Source organism: Phascolarctos cinereus, unplaced genomic scaffold, assembly GCF_003287225.1.
Source record: "Phascolarctos cinereus isolate Bilbo 61053 unplaced genomic scaffold, phaCin_HiC Scaffold_5;HRSCAF=322, whole genome shotgun sequence".
Classification (NCBI taxonomy): Eukaryota; Metazoa; Chordata; class Mammalia; order Diprotodontia; family Phascolarctidae; genus Phascolarctos; species Phascolarctos cinereus.
Window position 1 is genome coordinate 392,115,635 of NW_027555958.1, and position 12,168 is coordinate 392,127,802.

Here is a 12,168-nt window from a genome sequence, read left to right on the forward strand (position 1 = left end):
CAGGCTAGAAGCTGAGGAGGTCAAAGCTACTGTGGTGAGCAGAGTGGGACAAGCATCTATAAGTAACTCCTGTACTTCCAGCCTGAGTGAGATAGGAAAATGTAGTCTTAAAAAAATAAAAAATAAATAAAGCAGAAAAAATTTTCATCAAAGAAACTTTCTTCTCTATTCATTACTTGAATTACCTTGTATAGTGCCCTATACATAGTGGAATTCAATACAACTGAATTTCTGTTTATCACCGGAAAACGTTTTTTATTCTTGGACTAGATCTAATGAAGCAAATTATATTTACCTTCAACAAAAATATTCACAAAACTGTTACCTACCTCATCCATAACCTTCAACACTTGACACAAAGTCATATCCATGGTCACTGGGCATGGTACCATTTCATGTGAAAATGCAATTATATGGGAATCTTTTTCTGTTCTTGCAACAACCTGAAAAATCCAATTATAGTCAACTTCAGTAAATCAGAAAGTGTTCATCAATTAGCACATAAAACTCTAAGTTGAAACAGTAAGCATCCTAATATATAACTTAGGCATATGTAATTTAATACATTTGAAAGAGTTTTTATGTTTATGATTTCATATGATCTTAACAACATCCCTGAATGGTAGATAAGGACAATAGTATTTCCTCTATTTATGGATAAGGATACTGAAAATTAAAGAAGCTCAATGACTTACCTAATATTTAGACAGTGACAGAATCAGTAATAGAGCCCAGGCCAACTGAGTCCTAGTTCACTACTTTTTCCAAGACTATATCTATTAAAATAGTTTTTATGAGCAATTTTTAACATTTAATTCCTCACTGTTTAAAAAGTATAATCTACTTTCTATTTGCATTCTGTCAATGTAGCAAAGACTTGGCTTAAACCCCATAAAAAGTATCTAAAAGTACCTATATATTATCAGAAAATAAATGAAAGCTTAATTTAATCATCATATCAAATCATATTTAAAAAAACTGCTTTACAACCTGGTTAGGTATACATACAAAATGCAAAAAAGCCTTTCTCACCATACACATTGCTGCAGCAACTGTACTAGCATTGAGTATACTGCCCAAAACTCTTTGGTCCATGGAACCACTGACATCAACAGCTAGCAAGAAACGTTTTCCTGTTGGTTCAACTGTCTAAAAGACGAAAAAATTAGGTATTAAAATGCACAGTTGCCAAAGGAAATTACTAAAGCACACATGGGTCTCGCCATTGTCACTCTTTGCTCAAGAAGTCCCAATACTTCCCTCCTACATTTAAGATAAAATACCAACTTCTGCAATTTAAAGCCCTAGAATATCTGGCTCCAGTCTATCTTTCTAGGCTTATTGCATATTAATCTCTTTACAATCTTTACATTCCAGTCAAATTGGTCCACTTGCTCTTCCTCAAATACAAAATTCAATCTCCAAACAGGAGACATCCCTGCCTGTAATATAAATCTCTCCTTATTTTTGCATCATACAATCTCTAATTTCCTTCATGGCCCAGCTTAAATTGACTTACTAGATTCTAATGTCTAAGAACCCAAGAATTACTTTGTATTTTCTATTTTACTTATCTGTGTTCAGGTTATTTTCATCTAATGAAATGCAAGCCATTTGAGGACAATGAATGTTTATATCTTTATATCACCAGTAAAGTACCTGGCACATAAGAAATCTTAATAAATGACTTCTGAATGACTGAATAAATGGAAGATGGATTAGATTTGTTCTTGATCTCAGACAATACAAATAAGAAAGACAGGTAGAAGTGACAAAGAAACAAATTTTGGCTTGATGTAAGGAAAAACTTCTTAACAAATTAGAGCTGTCATGAAAAGAGTGAATGCACCACCAATAAAGAGGATATTAAAACAACTATTAGGAGTTACTTTGAGCCCAAAGATAATGCCAATAAAACTTAAAATCTAAGTGAAATGGATGAGTATTTACAAAAATATAAACTGCCCAGATTAACAGATGAGGAAATAGAATACTTAAATAACCCAATCTTCTGTAAGAACAAAAGGTCAAGAACATCAAGAGAATCAATGAAAAAAAAATAATGAAGGTAGCCTAGCAGTACCAGATTTCAAACTATACTACAGGGCAATAATCATCAAAACAATCTCTTACTAGCTAAGAAATAAAGTGGTGAATCAGTGAAATAGAATAGGTATGTAACCCACAGCAGTAAATGACCATAGTAATCTAGTGCTTGGTAAACCCAAAGATCCAAGATCTTGGGGACAAACTCATTACTTGACAAAAATTGTTGTGAAAACAGGAAAGTAGTTTAGCAGAAACTAGGAACAGAAAAACATCTCACACTTTATACCAAAAATAAGGCCAAAATAGGTACACAATTTAGATGTAAAGGGTGATACCACAGGCAAATTATGGGAGCATGGAAAAATCCACCTGTCACGTCTATGGATAATGGAAGACTTTATGGCCACATGAGATGGAGAAGATCATGGAAGTAAAATGGACAATTCTGATTACATGAAATTAAAAGCTTTTGCACAAACAAAACCAATGCAGCCAAAATTAAAAGGAAAGCAAGAAAGTAGGAAAGAATTTTTTACAGCAAGGTTCTCTGATAAAGGACTCATTTCTCAAACATAAAGGGAACTGAATCATATTTATTAAAATAAGAGCCATTAGTTGATAAATGAAGAAAGGATAAATGAATCAAAGGATATGAACAGTCAGTTTTCAGAAGAAATCAAAGTTATTAACAGTCACATAAAAAATGCTCTAGGGCAGCTAGGTGGCACAGTGGATAGAGCTCTGGCCCTGGACTCAGGAGGACCTGAGCTCAAATCTGGCCTCAGACACATAACACTCACTAGCTGTGTAACTCTGGGCAAGTCACTTAACCCCAACTGCCTCTCAAAAAAAAAATGCTCTAAATCACTACTGATTAGAGAATGTAAATTAAAACAACTCTGAGATACCACACCTCATACCAATCAGATTAGTGAACATAACAAAAAAGGAAAAATAACAAATGTTGCTGTGGATGTGGAAAAACTGGGACACTGATACACTGTTGGTGGTCTAACCATTTTGGAGAACAATTAGGAACTACGCCCAAAGGGCTATAAAACTGTATATACCCTTTGACCCAGCAATGCTACTACTAGGTATACATCCTACAGAGATCAAAAACCTATTTGTACAACAATATTTATAGCACCCCTTTTTACGGTAGTAAAGAATTTGAAATACAATGCCCATAAATCAGGGAATGGCTGAACAAGTTATGCTATATGATAGTGATGGAATATTGTTGTGCTATTATAAGAAGTGACAAGCAGAATGGTTTCAGAAAAACCTGGGAAGTCTTATATGAACTAATGCAAGGTACAGAAACAGAAGAACAATGTACACAGTAACAGTAATACTATAACAATGATCAACTGTGAAAGATTTAGCTATGATCCAAGATAATTCCAAAAGATCCATGATGAAAAATGCTATCTGTATCTCTCCAGAGAGAGAACTGATGAACTCTGAATGCAGATTGAAGCATCCTTTTTTCAGTTTATTTTGTGTGTTTTCTTTTACAACTTGGCTAATATGAAAATGTTCTGCATGACTTCATCTGTATAATGGATATTATATTGCTTGACTTCTCAAGCAGTAGGGGAGGGACAGGAGGGAAGGAAAGAATTTGGAACTCAAAATTTTATCCTTTATTTATTCATTTATTTATTTAGGCAGGCAATCAGGGTTAAGTAACTTGTCCAGAGTCACACAGCCAGTAAGTCTCTGAGGCTGGATTTGAATTTGAGTCTCCCTGACTCCAGGGTTGGTGCTCTACCCACTGTGCTACCTAACTGCATTGGAACTCAAAATTTTAAAAAATCAATGTTAAAAAAATTTTTAACTAAAAAATGTAACAGGGAAATGGTTAACAAAATAAATAATTTCTTTTAAAAAATAAAAACAAGTTAGAGCTGTCCAAAAGTGGAACAGTATCTCTTGGGAGGTTTCTTGTTATTACCTTTCTTCAGGTGAAAGCTGGTAGATCCATTTGGGGCAGATATTGTGAAGGGGATTCCTATTCATGTATCTATTGGACTATATGATATCTGAGATTCCTTCCAAATCTGAGACTCTGTAAAAATTTTTCCTTAACATTTCACATTTAACATCTTTTTGCCAATAAAGCACTTTCACAGGGCATATCTAGAGATGACTGTTTGATTTCCTAATTAAAGGGAAAATTTTCTGATATTACACTTATATTTTAGAAAAGTAATTAAATATATTTAAATACTTCAAGAATATATGATTTCATTAGTAAGAGCACGCTACCCTCAGAAGATTATAACTTCTCTACAATTTAGTAAAAGGTCATTTAGAGTTCCTGTAGCCAAAAAATTCATCATCCTGCGGCAAACCTAGTAATAAGTCTCTCTGAATTTAGCAAGGCTGGTTCTCAGGCGACAGAGTTCATCATATGGCTCATATTCAGTCTTTCCAGGATGGTACAACCAGCCAGAGGCTTGTGTTCCACTCACACATCCTTCAAGAATCCAGTTACTCATTATCAGGAGACATCAGACTTGAAAGCATGGAAGTCTTAGAGGGCTTTTAATGCAAAAAACTGAAGAAATAACATACAATTATCATCATTATTATTATATAATTTCACTAAAGCAAAAAACAAAACACAAACAAAAGCAGATAAAGAATGTCTATTGTCCAATCTATGGTTTGCAGTTACAGGGAAAAGCTGTTGAGCTCATCCATTAGTACATACCTCTTGGCCAGAAACAACAAACAGAAAATAAGTTGGGCTCAGAATTGAATAAGAGGAAGAGTGAAAGTCAGGTGGCTTTTGTGAAATTGCAAAGCTATTTTAAAGACCCTAAACTTTTCTGTAAAACAAAAGATAACTTTCTTAATATCATTATTTTTCTGGTGTACGGCTACAAGTCACAGAATACTACAGGCTGCAAAGAATTAAACTGAAGTTCACTCAAAGGGCAATGAAGAAGCACATTTGGTGTAAACAGTTTACAACAAATTATAAACAAGGCAATATGAAGAAGTGGTATGAAGGATGTCACCAAAGAAATATGCTCATGAAAAGGAAGATAGGTTGGTTATATGGTAAAAGGGAGAGATAACTAATGGAAAGCATATATGTTTTATTAGTGTCCCCATAACATCAAGAGAAGGAAAGGAAACGTCTCAAGCATCTTAGGTGCCCTCAAACTTACTATAAGAGAAGATGAAAAGTCACAAAGTGTAAATAGGAATGGAAGAGCTACAGTCTACCTCAATGGAGGGAGATCCACATTGATAATACTGCAGAACTGAGTTCATAAGCACTGATTTATATTTTCACCTCTGAATTTGAAAACTTTAATTTGTTGTGATCAGATAATTTTATCAGTATTAAATTTGGATTAGCCAATCAGTATTTTGCATTTTAGTGCTGGCATTTAAATCAGCATCTCATGAGGACAAATTTTAGAGGAATATTTACATGTGCAAACTACATTTTTTAAAAAATTGACATTATTTGTTACCCTTCTCTAGGCATGGAAGTAAGCACAACAAAGATTTCCCTCTATTCTAAAGTCTGGTTGCCAGGATGAAACAGAACATTTTATTGTGTCAATATTCCTTTAAACACAGAATTCTATTTTACAAATTTAATTTCATATTAAGTGTATTCTAACATTTTACCATATCCTATAGTAGTCAGGCAAATTTCAAAGTAAACTGTTAGAACAGTATGGTACAGAAATTATGTATCTTAAACTGATTTGAAATCAAATGATACTTTGTCTGCAGGCAGGTAAACTACTTTTAGAAACAATAACAAAAATTTTAGGAGAAAAATTTTGAAAATCACATTAACTAAAAAAAATCAATGCTTCAATCAAAATTCTTCAGCTCTATGGCTAAAATTTACAAGTATTAGTAATGGTATTTTAGTAATATTAAATAATATTACATCTTTACTATGTCTTTTTTAAAAAACTGAGACTCATTACCTTAAATGTTTTATAAAATGCAGTATTCAATGCTTTCAAAATATCTTCATCAGGAAGCCACTTCAGTTTTCCTCGGAGCCCATGTCCTGTTTTATAAGTTTTTAATGCAACTAAAACATGGAATGGATGTATACGAGCCTATAAATAAAAGACATTTAAAAAATATGAATGAAACTTGAAAAGTAAAACTAATTAAGATTATGCATTCCTCTTTAATTTTAAATCAGTGCTTCAGATAAGTGAATCTATTTGTTTATTTATTTGGAATGAACTCCCTCCCCTCAAGGAACTTAAGTGGGAGTGAGGTGGATGGGGGAAAGGAGTGGATGGGTGAGAATACAATGTGTATATTAATATAATACAATGTAGAATGTAATAGTAGCTAGATGGTGCAGTGGACTGAGTGCTGGATCTGGAATCAGGAAGACTTGAGCTCAAATTTGGCCTCAGACACTTAACTAGCTGTGAGACCTTAGGCAAGTAACTTAACTCTATTTGCCTCAGTTTCTTCATCTCTAAAATGATCTAGAGAAGGAACTGGAAAACCACTCTAATACCTTTGCCAAAGAAAATCTCAAAAGCGGTCACAAAGAGTTGGACATGACTGAAGATGACTAAACAACAACGACAAAGAATGTAATAGCGGCAAAGAAGAGCCAGGTAAAGTGTTATGAAAAATGTGTCTATAAAACTAGGCATTTGGAGTTGACAAGTAATAAATATGAATAAGTCAAAGTCTCTGCACTCAAGGAGCTATGTATGTATGTGTGTGTGTGTGCACACGCGCGCACGCAAACAAGAACAACAACAATAAAAACAGCTAACAGTCTCCAAAAGAGTCATGATAGAAAATGCTATCCACTTCCAGAGAAAGAACTCTGGAGTCTGAATGCAGATGGAAGCAGACTACTTGCACTCTTTTTTTTGTTTGTTTTGTTTCTTTTTTCTCATGCCTCCTCCCATTGGTTCTAATTCTTTTTCACAATATGACTGATGTGAAAATATGTTTAGTATGAATGTATATGTAGACTCTATATCAGATTTCATGCCATCTTGGGGAGGGGAAAGAGGAGAAAAAGGGAGAAAATTTAAAACTCAATCTTATGGAAGTGAATGTTGAAAACTAAAAATAAATAAATTTTTTAAAATAGCTAACCTTTAGCACCTACTGTGTGCCAGACATTGTGCTAAATGCTTTACAAAGACTACCTCACTTGATCCTCACAACTACCCTGGGAAGTAGGTATTAATATTATCTCTATTTTGCAGTTGAAGAAACTGAGGCAAATAGCTATTAAGTGACTCACCTAAGGTCACACAACTATTAAGTGTGTGAGGATGGATTTGAAGTGGGGTCTTTCTGACTCCAGGCCTAGCACTCTAACCACTGTGCCATCTAGTAGCATGGTGCAGTACAGAGAGCTGACCTCAAACCATGAAGGTCTGGGTTCAAATCCCATCTCTGACACATACTGGCTGTGTGACTAGGGGAATCACTTAACCTCTCAGGGCTCTAGGCTAATGGTTCAAACTCAAATGGAAATAGAGGCCCCTACTGCCGACATAAAGTGGCACAATTGATCTAGTTTTAAAATGCAATGTCATTTATGTTTCATTGTATTTTCTTAAATATTTTCCAGTTACATTTTAATCTGGTTCACTTTGTCATGTGTAGGCCACGTGGCCCACACTGTCTGACACTTCTGCTCTAGGCAAAGTTCTAAGATTCTAAGCTGCAGAGAAGGTGTGGACCTACATTAGTAGATGGAGTTTCCTCACTTGGAAGTTACCTATAGCAATGAAAATGTGTCCAGTAATTGCTATCTCTCCCTTCATTCCTTTAAACAGACATAGAACCACAGAATAAAGTAGTATCAGAAGGGCTGACCTGGGTGTATGCCCACTTAGAATCACAGATTAAAAACACAGATACTCCACTCAGGGAGTTTAACATCTAACACATACACATTTTTACGGTCAGTCAAAAAGAATTCAGTTTTAATAATTCTTACCTTTTTCAAAAGTTTATCATTACATAGTCTTTCACATACTGAAGAAACTTCTGAACTTCCTGGCTCAAGCACTGAATTAGCTGTCATCTTCCCTAGATTCCTCAGCAATGCAGTTAGAGGCATCTCCTGTAACAAGGCTTTCCACACCTGTTACATTTATATAAATAGACATAAAGAAATGAGAGAAAAGCATCCATCCACTTATACTTACACTGACAATAGTATTAATGTTAATGATGTGAATACTTAAGTTTGAACACATAAAAATGAGAGTAAATCATTCTAAGAAACTGATTTACTTACTTCTTTAGACGTTAGATGATTAGTCAGAAGATGTTCCCTAACCAATTTATGCTCTTCTATGAGATGAATCACTTCTAATTCATCTTTTGTGTGCTTCACTCTCTCCACAGCTTCCAGGTATTTCAGTAATTTTTCTATCTCTGGGGAAAGTGCCTTATCTTTATAGGCTTCCTGTACCTCCTTCCAACCCTTTGTAACATATTTGGTCACAACAGCAAGTCCTTTAAGAAAATGAGAAAATTATAGATAGTATGTGAATCTAAGACTGACATAGGAATAAATGAATGCTTGCACAAAGAGATCAATAACAGAGACCCTCAAAAAGATGTTATCTTGTATTTTTACCTACAAAGAAGATTAGCAACTGAAGATAAATAAATTCAAATATTCAAGGGCTTAAAATCAGTTTAAAGAATTTTTTCCTCTACCTTGCCTATCTTAAATAGCTCTATTATAGAAGTTTGGCATGATAGGAAATAGAAAGCTAATGGAATTTACTGAATGAAGACACTGAGGGGATAGCATGGTCAGACGTGTGCTTAAAGATGAATGATATTCCTGGATCAAAAGGTATGTACAACTTTATAACTATTTAGGCATAGTTTCAGATAAAGGATGGACCAGCTCACTACTCCACCAACAATTTATTAATGGACTTATCTGCTCAAGCATTTGTCATTTCTGATAGGTGTGAACTGGTACCTCAGAGTTGTTTTACTTTCTTTAGTCAATACTGATTTATTTAGAGCATATATGACTACAGACAACTTTAATTTCTTCTGAAACTGACTGTTCATATCCTTTGATCATTTATCAACTGAGGAATGGCCCTTATTTTTATATATCTGACTCAGTTCTATGCCCAGTACATATTTGAATAATGAGGCCTTATCAGAGAAACTTGCTGCAAAAATTTTTGCTATTCATTGTCTATAATACCTTTCAGCAAGTTTCCCAGCTTATCTTCTAATTAGACCTATTTTTGCTCTTTGTTTAAAAAAAACCAAGTACTTGCTTTTTTTCAAGCATTTTATTTTTTCAATTACATGTAAAGACAACTTTTAACAGTCACTTAAAATTTTTATAAATCCAAATTTTTTCCCTCCCTCTCTCACCTCCCTCTCCTAAGATGGTAAGCAATTTGATATAGGTTATATGTTGCAATCATGTAAAACATATTTCCACATCAGTCATGCTGTAGAAGAAACAGACCGAAAGACCTACTAGTGGTATTGGTGCCCATTGAGCATAGCTCCAAATTGTTCTCCACAATGGTCGGATTAGTTCATAACTCCCTCAACAGTGCATTAGCATCCCAATCTTCCCATATACTCTTCAACACTTATCATTTTCCTTTTCTGTCTTATTACCCAATCTAAAAAGTGTGAGGTGGTACATCAGAGTTGTTGTTTTAATTTGGATTTCTCTAGTCAATACTGACTTAGAGTCATTTTCTTATGACTATAGACAGCTTTGATTTCATCTGAAAACTGTCTGTTCATATCTTTTGAGAAATGAAGCCTTTACCAGATACTTGCTGTAAAAATTGTTTCCCAAATTTCTGCTTTCCTTCTACTTTTTGTTGCAATGAATTTGTGTAAAACCTTTAAGGTAATATGACAGAAAAGGAAAATGATAAGTGTTGGAGAGTATATGGGAAGATCGGGATGCTAATGCACTGTTGGGGGAGTTATGAACTCACTATTTGACCAAACAAGAGAATAAATACCTTTATGAGATGTAAAATGGTAACTGTGATTACCTTTTTTTGGTTTTTTGGTTGATTCTCTAAGTATACCATCATATCCTCTGCAAAGAGTGATAGTTGTTTCCTCATTGCCTATCCTAATTTCTTCAATTTCTTTTTCTTCTCTTACTGCTATAGCTAATATTTCCAATACAATAGTGAATAATAGGGGTGATAATGAGCATCCTTGCTTTACTCCTGATTTTACTGGGAAGTCTTCTAGCTTATCCCCATCACAGATAATGCTCGTTGATAGTTTTGGATAGACTACTTATTTTAAGGAAAGCTTCACTTATTCTTATGTTCTCTAATGTTTTTAACAGGAATGGTTGCTGTATTTTATCAAAAGCTCTTTCTGCATCTGATGAGAAAAATCATATAATTTCTGTTGGTTTTGTTACTGATAGTCAGTTTTGCTGAGTTTTCCTAATAGTAAACTAGCCCTGCATTCCCGGTATAAATCTCACCTGGTCATAGTGCAGGATGCTTATGACATAATACTATAATTTCACTGCTAGTACTTTATTTAAATGTTAAAATATTTTAACATTTAAATTTAAATTAACAATTTCAAATATTTTTACATTTTTAATACTTTATATTTTCCAATATTCATTGGGTAAATTGGTCTGTAGTTTTCTTTCTGCTTTAGGTATCAGCACCATATCTGTATCATAAAAGGAATTTGGTAGGACTCTTTTGCCTATTTTTTTTCAAATAGTTTATATAGTACTGGAATTAATTGTTCTTTAAATGTTTGGTAGAATTCACTTGCGAACCCATTTGGCCCTGGGGATTTTTTCTTAGGGAGATCACTGAAGGCTTATTTAATTTCTTTTTCTAAGATGAAGTATTCAATTTCCTCTTTGGTTAATCTAGACAATTTATATTTTTGTAAATATTCATTTTGGTTAGATTGTCAGATTTACTGGCATATAATTGGGCTAAATATTTCCTAATAATTGCTTTAATTTCCTTTTCACTGGTGGTGAATTCACCCTTTTCATTTTTGTATTGGTAATTTTTTTTTAATCAAACTAATGTTTTTTTCTCTTTTCTTTTCCTTTATAAAACCAGTTTCTAGTTTTATTAGCTCAATAGTCTTTACCACTTTCAATTTTACTTATCTCTCCTTCGGTTTTCAGGATTTCCAGTTTGGTGCTTAATTGGGGATTTTTAATTTGTCCTTTTCTCATTTTTTGAGTTGTATGTCCAATCCACCAATCTGCTCTTTCTCTACTTTACTAATGTAAGAGTTTAGAGAAATAAAATTTCCTCCAAGTACTGCTTTGGCTCCATCCCATCAATTTCGTATGTTGTCTGTCATCATTCTCTTTACTGAAATTGTTTCTACGATTTTTTTCCCGTTAACCCAGTTATTCTTTAGGATTAGTTTCCAATTAATTTTTAATGTAACTTTCCACTTCCCTCTTTTGAATAATTTTTATTGCATTATGTTCTGAAAATGATGCATTTAGTATTTCTGCTTTTCTACATTTGATTGAGATTTTTATGCCCTAATACAGGGTCAGTTTTTGTGTAGGTGTTTTGTACCACTGAGAAAAAAAATTTGATTCTCTATCCCCATTCAAGTTTCTAAAGAAGTATATCATATTTAACTTTTCTAAAATTTTATTTATGGCCTTCTTTCTTGTATACTTTGTGGTTAGATTTATCTAGTTCCGAGATGGGAAAGTTGAAGTTCTCCACTAGTATAGTTTTCCTATTTCCTCCAGTAACCCATTTAACTTCTCCCTTAAGAATTTGGATGCTATACCACTTGAGGCATATGTTTAGAACTGGTATTATTTCATTGTCTATGGTACCTTTTAGAAAGATGGAGTTTCCTTCTTTATCTCTTAATTATATCTATTTTTGCTTTGTCTGAGATCATAATTGCTATTTTTTTTTACTTCAGCTGAAGCATAATAGATTCTGCTCCATCCCCTTACCTTTACTGTGTCTCTCTTCTTCAAGTGTGTTTCCTGTAAACATATTGTAGAATTCAGGTTTTTAATCCTGCTCTGCTATCCACTTCCATTTTATAGGTGAGCTCATCCCATTCACATTCAGTTATGACTGTGTATTT

At 33.7% G+C, this 12,168-nt stretch overlaps 1 protein-coding gene across 4 annotated transcripts in view; it reads right to left on the reverse strand.

The window, feature by feature from the left end:
- The window catches only part of RO60 (Ro60, Y RNA binding protein), a 38,481-nt gene that overhangs the window by 11,194 nt on the left and 15,119 nt on the right, over positions 1–12,168 (reverse strand). For 2 of the 4 annotated variants that reach the window (XM_078156440.1, XM_078156441.1), the window contains 6 exons: positions 12,032–12,064; positions 8,333–8,553; positions 8,030–8,176; positions 6,018–6,155; positions 1,033–1,149; positions 330–443 (listed from right to left, as the gene is read on the reverse strand). In XM_078156440.1, the coding sequence (XP_078012566.1) occupies positions 330–443; positions 1,033–1,149; positions 6,018–6,155; positions 8,030–8,176; positions 8,333–8,553; positions 12,032–12,064 (770 nt within the window). The remainder of the gene's footprint in view (positions 1–329; positions 444–1,032; positions 1,150–6,017; positions 6,156–8,029; positions 8,177–8,332; positions 8,554–12,031; positions 12,065–12,168) is intronic. The other 2 variants (XM_020984436.2, XM_020984439.2) reach the window with 1 other exon arrangement.